Source organism: Peromyscus leucopus, chromosome 2 (genome assembly GCF_004664715.2).
Source record: "Peromyscus leucopus breed LL Stock chromosome 2, UCI_PerLeu_2.1, whole genome shotgun sequence".
Lineage (NCBI taxonomy): Eukaryota > Metazoa > Chordata > Mammalia > Rodentia > Cricetidae > Peromyscus > Peromyscus leucopus.
This window is the reverse complement of record NC_051064.1, coordinates 144,470,999-144,479,443: the sequence shown is the minus strand read 5'-3', so window position 1 is coordinate 144,479,443 and position 8,445 is coordinate 144,470,999. Positions and strand designations below refer to the sequence as shown.

The 8,445-nt window shown below is 47.7% G+C and overlaps 1 protein-coding gene across 2 annotated transcripts in view; it reads left to right on the top strand.

Annotated features, from left to right (window-relative positions):
- The first annotated feature begins 1,760 nt into the window (after positions 1-1,760).
- The window catches only part of Pdpn (podoplanin), a 45,719-nt gene continuing 39,034 nt past the window's right edge, over positions 1,761-8,445 (top strand). The window contains exon 1 of one of the 2 annotated variants that reach the window (XM_028880661.2): positions 1,761-2,109. In XM_028880661.2, coding sequence (XP_028736494.1) covers positions 2,043-2,109 — 67 coding nt within the window. In that variant the 5' untranslated portion in view covers positions 1,761-2,042. The remainder of the gene's footprint in view (positions 2,110-8,445) is intronic. The other variant, XM_028880660.2, reaches the window with a different exon arrangement.

Sequence of the window (8,445 nt, the reverse complement as noted above, 5' to 3'; positions counted from 1 at the left end):
CTTTCTTTCTTTCTTTCTTTCTTTCTTTCTTTCTTTCTTTCTTTCTTTCTTTCTTTCTTTCTTTCTTTTTTTTTGAGACAGGGGTTTTTCTGTGTAGTTTGACTGTCCTGGAACTCACTCTGTAGACCAGACTGGCCTCGAACTCACAGAGATCTGCCTGTCTCTGCCTCCTACTGGGACCAAAGGTGTGTGCTGCCACTTTCTGAGCTTTTAAAACAATCTTGGCTCTGGAGATAGAAGGGCTTTGCCTGGCAACCTGAGTCTGAGCTTTAGAACCCATGTAAAGTTAGGAGAGAGCTGACTCCACAGAGCTGTCCTCTGACCTCACACACACCAGGTCATGGGTCCCCACACACCTCATGTATACACATGTGCACACACGTGCATGGAGACACACACACACACACACACACACACATACACACACACACTAAATAGTTTTAAAAATCTACTCTTGACCAAATAAATAAAAAATAACCCCCCCCCCCAGAACTGTTATATAGAGAAAACTTGTCTCAGAAAATAAACAAACAAACAAAAATCTCCTCTTGTAATTCTTAAGATGAAGTCCGTTTGGAACAGAGGTCAAAGAAAAAAGGATGAAAACAGCCCATTTTCACCCCCCATTGGGGTACTTGGAGAACATTCATCCTTAAGTTCTGTTTTTAATTTATTTTCTTTTTTTACATTGTGTTTGTGTGTGTGTGTGTGTGTGTGTGTGTGTGTGAGAGAGAGAGAGAGAGAGAGAGAGAGAGAGAGAGAGAGAGAGAGAGGCATCATTGTGGGAGGGGTCAGTCCAGCCCTTCCCTTTCACTCTTGTGGGTCACCAGGTTTGGTGGCTGAGCCCATCTTCAGATACTTTTGTTGAATGGAATTTGTGGCATCTGGGCGGGGAGCCACAGGACCACCTCTCCAACCCTGCTCTTAAATTCCGACAGGCTAGAAGGGAATAAAGACAAGTTCTCTTGCTGATACCCACTCCCTGAGACCAAAGAGAGATTGTTCAAATCAAGAAAGAGGGATTACTGCTTAAAGCTTGGGATTAAAATGGATGAGCTGGAACTCTTAGCTCCAGGTGAGTGGCCACATGACACAGCTGCTCACGTCTCCAGGTGAAGCCACAAAGTCCCAGTATCAGGAGACATCATGTGCTCTGCCTTTCAAAACTCCGCTAGGGCTAAGCACCTACCAGCCCAGGCGCCCCACCCAGACCAGTACCCCTCCTAGACAAGTACCCACAAGGCTAAGTACCACTCTGGTGACCAGTTGTGAAGGGACAGGCACTCCACCAGCCACTCATCCTTGGATGAGGGCTCATTAATTAACAGGAACCGCCTCTGACCCACCCAAACGACAGTCACTGCTTTTTTTTTTTTTTTTTTTTTTTTTTTTTTTAACCATCAGCTTCAGTATTTACAAAAAAATTAAAAATTCAATGTGTGATTCTAAAACCAAGGAACGGCCACAGGGACCACCGTGTGAGTCTCTCTTTAGCCCAGTAAAAAGGAAAACGTAAGTTTTGTGCTTTCCCCTTCAAAAACAGAATAATAAATACAGTAGAAAAATAAATAAAAATTATAAAGCAGAACTGTTTACTGCATGTGGCCCCTCTTTCTTTCTCCTGTGGTGGAGCACTCAGAAGCTTTTTTTTTTTTTTTTTTGGCTTGGGCTGGGCCCCGTGGCTGAGGCCCTGTAACTTTAAACCTGGCCTGAGGTCATCTTGTGATGCTGGCCAAACAGAGTCCGGGGGCGGTCCTAGATCTCTGGGCTGGGACCACCTGACGCCCACCCGCTCCCGCCCCGAATGAATCCGGAGACATAAAAGCTGACGGCGCCGCGGAGAAGTTGCTAGCTGCCAAGTTTGCTGTGCCTACTTCGGTGAGCTAAGGAAGCCGGGACGCTCTCTGTCGCTGAGACTTTGCTCACCGCCTTCCAGACTCCTGCTGACTTCTTCCCGGCTGGGCCTATAGTTGCGAAGCCTTTTTTCATCTTCTCACAACCGCAGAAACCAGCAGCGCGGGAGAGGCTCCAAAGAGATCAAGATGTGGACCGCGCCAGTGTTGTTTTGGATTTTCGGGAGTGCGTGGTTCTGGCACTTTGCGCCGGGAGGTAAGCGCCCGGCATAAGTGGCTACCAGCACTTGCTGGTGGGGATGGAGGGAGGCGGGGATGCCTGGGCCTGGGATCTGAGAGTGCCAGGGAGAGAGCTGGGGCAGCTTAGAAGTAGCCAAGTCCCCGGGAACAGCCCGTGGGTGTGGCGGGAGTAGTCCGGATCCACAGGTGGTAGCGGTGCAGAATGTCCCTCCCCCCACCCCGGGGACTAATGACATGGGGTGGGAGGGTGACAGCCAAGGGAGACTGGACTGGCCCAAAGAGCAGTGTATTCGAGGAATGGTTAATGTCTCTGGATGAGAGGAACAGGCGAGAGGACAATAGTGGTCCCATTTGGGGGGGATAGAAGGTAGCCCGGGTGGGAGGCGGAACAGCTTGGAGTAGAGTAGGGGAACCGAAGGCTGCTGCTGCCTTAGCAACCTTGTCTCTGCCTCCTTCCTTCTTCCTTTATGTCTAGCCCTGGGAATGGATGGAACCCAGGGTGTCCAGCATGCTAAAGCTGTACCTCCTAACCTGGAGGATTGCTGTGAGCAGTGAGGTGTAAGTGTGTTTGAGGCCATGCATTGAACTTGGCCAAGGACTCAATGGCTGAATTAGCGTTAGTAAAAGATCAGTGGAGCCCAGATGTGCTCAGTTGGCATGATGCTCTGGGTTCCATCCCCAGCAAGCTACAAAAACCAGCATAGTGATGTTCACCTGTGTGATCTCAGCATTGGGGAAATGGAGGCAGGAGGATGAGAGTTTTCAAGGTCATCCCGGGGACTACATAGCAAGTTTGAAATGAAGCTTCAGGATCGTACCCACCCTATTTTATTTCTTGCCTTGTGTTTTTAGTTGTGTCTGTTTCCCTGGTGGAATCTCAGCTCTAACCTTGGTCCCTGGGGCCCAAACATCACCTGACAGTAGCAGTTGCTCAAATACTGATTGAAGGCCTCCTCAACAAGCCAGTGGTCTTCAGAGATGGAGGAATGCCCTTCCCGGTGAGGGAAGTGGTCTGTGTGAGCCTCGGCTTCTGTAATTCTCCACAGACGACACCTACCTAGTCTTAGGGAAATTATACAGCATGCACTGGGCGGGGCTGAATGCTTCAAAGAGACAAAGCTATTCTTTATGGGGTGCTGGGCTATTTCTGGCAACCCTATCTTTGAAACTTCTCCTTGCACTAGGATATATACAGTTCTGTATTTCTGTTCTACTTCCGTTTTGTCGAGACAGTGTGAGTAAATGATACACAACTTTTCACTCACCCGAACCACATCCGAGGAAACTCAGAGGCTGGCGACCATCCTTCCCCCCAGGCAAGAGTAGGCTGCAACTCTCTTAAGCCTGCCTGCAAGGTGCTCAAAGTCATCTTTGTGCTATCCTGTAGAGCTGAAGAAAGAGGTCTGGTAAAGAAAGCGGTGACCAAAGGGTGGCCATGTGGCCTGTTGTATGCAGGCCGTTCTGCTGCAAGATTGAGGCATGCAGGGTTTTTGTCTGAGAATAATGAATATGGATGAGTTACTCCACTGAGCTGAGCTATTATTGGGCAGCTGGAGGTGATTGTGGTGTGCTAATTCTTCTATTAGGGCCATGTGCCATACTGATTTCGTATTATAATCCCACCCCCTTTGCCATCTCTAAGGTGTTAGTAGATTCTAAAGAGGCTTGCTGTCCTCACATCTGGCATCTTCCTCCCTCACCAGGCCCCACCCTCCTCTGAACTTTCATCCAAAGCCTGTACCCCAGGGCCTGCCCCTTAGACAATTAATTTTTGTAAGATTCTGAAAGCTGCTGCTTGCCGCTAACTCATGTGTGCTCTTCCGGGACCAGTCCAAACAGGATTAATCATGTGGCAAAGAAATCATCCTGTGATTTCCCTGAAGTTCTTGCCAGTTTTGGGGGTCCTGGAATCCTCACGGGTTGCTGAGAGTTTTTGTTGTCGAGGCCTTGAATAAAGCTGGTTCTGTTAGATGTTCTGTGAGGGAAGCTTGGGCTTATTATGATCCCAAACTGAGTTCAGAAGAGGAAAACATGTTTGAAGCCATGTGTCCGGCAGCAGAAGGCTGACCTGTGACCAACAGTACTCAACTCAGCTCACCACTGACTCAGCACTGGCACTTGGAGAGACCCAAATCTTGGCATGACTGAGGATGGCCCTGTCTAGTCGGCAGGACACCACTTTGTTGCATTCCCATCCCCCACCACATTCTAGGAATGCCAGCAGCCTACCTTGTTTAATCCTCAACAACTCCTGTAAATTATACCCTACTATCGCAGAAGCTGCCCGAACCAGGATTCAAAAGCAAATTCAAGCTCTTCACTACTACTAAACTTAAAAAAAAAAAAAAAAAAAAAAAAAAAAAATGGCTGAACTTGGTAGACTTCACTTTCAGTCCTTTAAACATGAATACAAACTCCTCTAGATTTAACCCTTCCCTCCGTTATACACTACCCACACCAAATTGGTGCCTTGAAGTTGATTGCCTTAGTTCATCCTGCGCGCAGAGGCTAAATGCTTCCCAAGAGGGTGTGGCAGGTGCTGGGTGAAAGAAAGCCAAGTGTGTGCCACTGCCATCCTTGCCAACCAAGAATGAACCTGTGCTCCGGATCGCACGGTCTTATCTGAATTTTTGTCATATTTCTGGCTTCTGAGAGCAGCCATTCCAGGTTACAACTTGTGGAAGTATTTCGGGGGAGGCTGAGGAGGGAGCAAGCTCAAATACCAGTCTTTCCTGGAACTCTGCAGAGGATTCCCATTCCTTCACATCATCCCATCTCTCAAAGAAACCCAGCTATCCTGAAACCTCTCAGAGAAGAAGCCAATGTGGTCTTGTTAGAGGAGGGTCCATGATTGTGGAGAAGTTGTGATACTCTTAAAGCTGATGAGGTTGCTGATAGGATTCTCTCAGGGTACACAACAGATAAAGTGCCCCTTGCCAGCAATTTTGAGTACTTTCTCAATAGATTTCTTGAAGAGTGTGTGTGTGTGTGTGTGTGTGTGTGTGTGTGTGTGTGTGTGTGTGTAGGTCAGATCTTCGTCAATTACTCTGTATCATACTTTTTGAGACACTGTCTCATTGCCCCTGGAGTTCACCAATTGCTAGACTTACTGAGCAGTGGCCCTTAGGGGTCCACTTGCCTCTGCCTCCCCAGTGTGGAGATAACAGATGCACGCCACTGCACCCTGCTTTTTATGTGAGTCTGGGGGTTGGAACTCAGATTCTCACATTTGCATGGAGAACACTTTACTGAGTGTTCTATTCCCTGTAATGTTCTGGGAAAGGAAAGTGATGAGCCCTTTCAACCCTGATCTAATGGAGGACAGAGCCAGGTTAGGAAACCGCTGGCATTCTGCCAAGTTCACCCAGGGCAGGAAATGGAGGTGACTGTTTCCTCCCACATGTCTAACCACAGAGCCTGGCTGTCCATCATCCCAGCCCATTCATGGCCAGCCAGGTGATGGGAAACTCATGAACATCAATGGAAAGAGTAGAGTAGGGTTAGAGAGACAGCTGGGCGGGTAAAATGCTTGCTGTGCCAACACGAGAACCTGAGTTTGGTTCTCAGAACCCATGGAAAAAAGCTGGGTGGTTGCAAGGATTTGTAATCCCAGTGCTAGGAATGTGGAGACAGGCAGATCTCTGAGGCTCTCTGGCCAACCAGCCTAGCCCAATCCACAAACTCCAGGCCCTTGAGACACTTTGTCTCAAAAAATAAGGTGCCTGGGGAATAATACCTGAGAGTATCACTTGACTACACACACACACACACACACACACACACACACACACACACACACTCAGGTAGGTGGATATGTCCGTGTTTGTGTCTGGTCCAGTGTCTTTGTCTCAGAGAATAGTTTGTATTTGGAGATGAGTCAGGCTAAGTTCAGAGGTAGGCTTTCGACCTTGGCCAGCTGATCACTTACTCGAGGAAACAGAAGACAGACATTGCTGAGGCAAGACAAAGTAGATGCAGTTTCAAAAACAAAAATATATGGAAAGGACAGTTGCCTTTCCAGATGAAGATGAGCTCGTGACTTCGGTTCGGAGGGGCCAAAATTGCAGAAATGCCTGGAGAGGTATGGGCAGGTCAACTTGCACCACACGGAGCCTCTGAGAACTTCTGTTAAGTTGGCAGGGTGCAGGGGAATGCCAATAGTGTGGAGTGCAATCAGAGGCCAGGGAAGGGGGTGTGCAAAATGTGTAAACAGTACTGACGGGAGCAGGGTATTTCCCAGAGTCCATCATGGTGTTTCCATCAGGAGAATAAAACACAGCACACAAACAAAGCTGTGAGCCAGAGGAGAGTGCCCCACCCGAGGGAGAAAGCACTTCATTTGCCTGGGATCTCTAGAAAGGGAGAGAGAGAGAGAGAGAGACGAGGAACACTGTTGTTTGCTGCTGTGAAAGCTGCCCTGCCCAAGGAATTTGCTTATTTGACAAATACTTATTGAGTTCTTGCTGTGTGTTTGGGCATCGGAGCATGGTGTTTTCCTGCTGTGAGCTCCTACAGGGGTGTCCTATTTGGCAGCCTTGGGGATTCTGACCTCAGTTAGGGTGGGTCCCTGAGAATCAGAGAACTTTATTCCCTGAATCTGGCAACACATTCCATCCAATGATTTATGTTCTATAGAAGACCAGACATCTCCAGAACCCTTTTCACTCGAGAAGGGCATGCCACAGGTAGCAAATATCTACATAAAGTGCAGAAAAACATGTCTCATTTGTGTGTGTTCGTGCATATGGAGGCCAAAGGAAAATCTCTATCTTGCCATCCTTTTTTTTTTTCCTTTTATTTTTTTAAGCGATATGTATATGTGTCTGTGTAGGAGTATGTGCATATGAATGCAGGTGCCCACAGAGGCCAGAGGAGTCGGACCCCTCAAGAGATGGAGTTACTGGGAATTATGAGCAGCCTAAAGTGGGTGCTGGGAACCAAACTCGGTTCCTTTGGAGGTGTGGTATGAGCTCTCAACCACTGAGCTATCCCTCCAGTCTCACTGTGTGGTTTCTCTGAGACAGGCTCTCTCACTGGTCTGGACCTTGTCTAGTACACCAGGCTAGGTGGCCAGCAAACCCCAGAGAGCCAGCTTGTGTCTTCCTCCTCAGAACTAGGATAAAAATCATACACCATCACACCATTTTTTTTTTTTTTTTTTTCTTTTTGGCATGGTTCTGGGGATCTAAATGCGGTTTCCATATGTGGTGGTTTTGAATGAGCATGGCCCCCAGAGGCTCATATATTTGAATGCTTGGCCCAGAGTTGGTGGCATTGTTTGAGAAGGATTAGGAGGCATGGTGTTGTTGGAGGAGGTGTGTCACAGGGTCGGGGTAGCTCTGAGGTTTCAAAAGCCACACCATTCCTAGTCCCCCACCTCTTTCTGCTTCTCTTCTACTTGGGCCCTCTGAACTGGAAGTCCTAAATGAATGCTTTCTTCTCTGAGTTGCCCTGGTCATGGTGTCTCTTCACAGCAATAGAAAAGCACTAAGACACACCATGATTGCAAGGCAAGTTCTTTACTGGCTGAGCCATCTCCCCGTACTCCTGTGTCTCGTTCTTAGTAACATTTGGTTCCTGGCATCTTACAACTTTCAATTCATGGAAAACAGCCTTTTCTGAGACTATCACCCCATAGGGAGATTAGATGTGAAGCTGCAAAGCCACACACTACATTCCAAATGGGAGGGTCTAATGGCCATAGCCACTTCGTAACTTTTCCCATTTGCTGAGCTAGAGTGTGTCAGCCACTCACAATCGCTGTTTCACTCAGTCCTCCCAGCACAACTACAAAAGAGGAGCTATTTACATTTTATAGATGAGTTACGAGGCTCCTCCAGGTTCAGACACAAGGACAGTAAGCGTCAACAATGGTCTCGAACTCAAATACTGGAGCATACCTAGAGCACACATCCTGGGCACACAGCCCCGGCCACTTAGCTAAATGGCCACTAGTGCTTGTGTTAGTGTCCCTGAAGATACCCCGAAAAGTGATCCCTCCAAGGACTTATACAGCAGCAGCACCATCTGTTACTGTTATACTCACAAGTTGTTTAATTAATTTTTTGTTTGTTACGTACATGATTTTAATTATGTATCTGATGTCAAGAGTACTATGTTGGGTAGTTTTTATTTTCAACTTGACACAGCTAAGAGTCATCTGGCAAGAAAGTTACAGAATTGCCCAGAATTGCCCAACCCATGGGACATTATGATAATTGATGAGGGAAGGCCCTGCCCACTGTGGGTGGCACTGTAACCTAGGGAGGTGGTCTTGGGCTGTATAAAAAACCTAGCTGAACATGAGGCAGAGAGAGAGAGCCTGTAAATGGCGTTCCTCCATCTCTCTGCT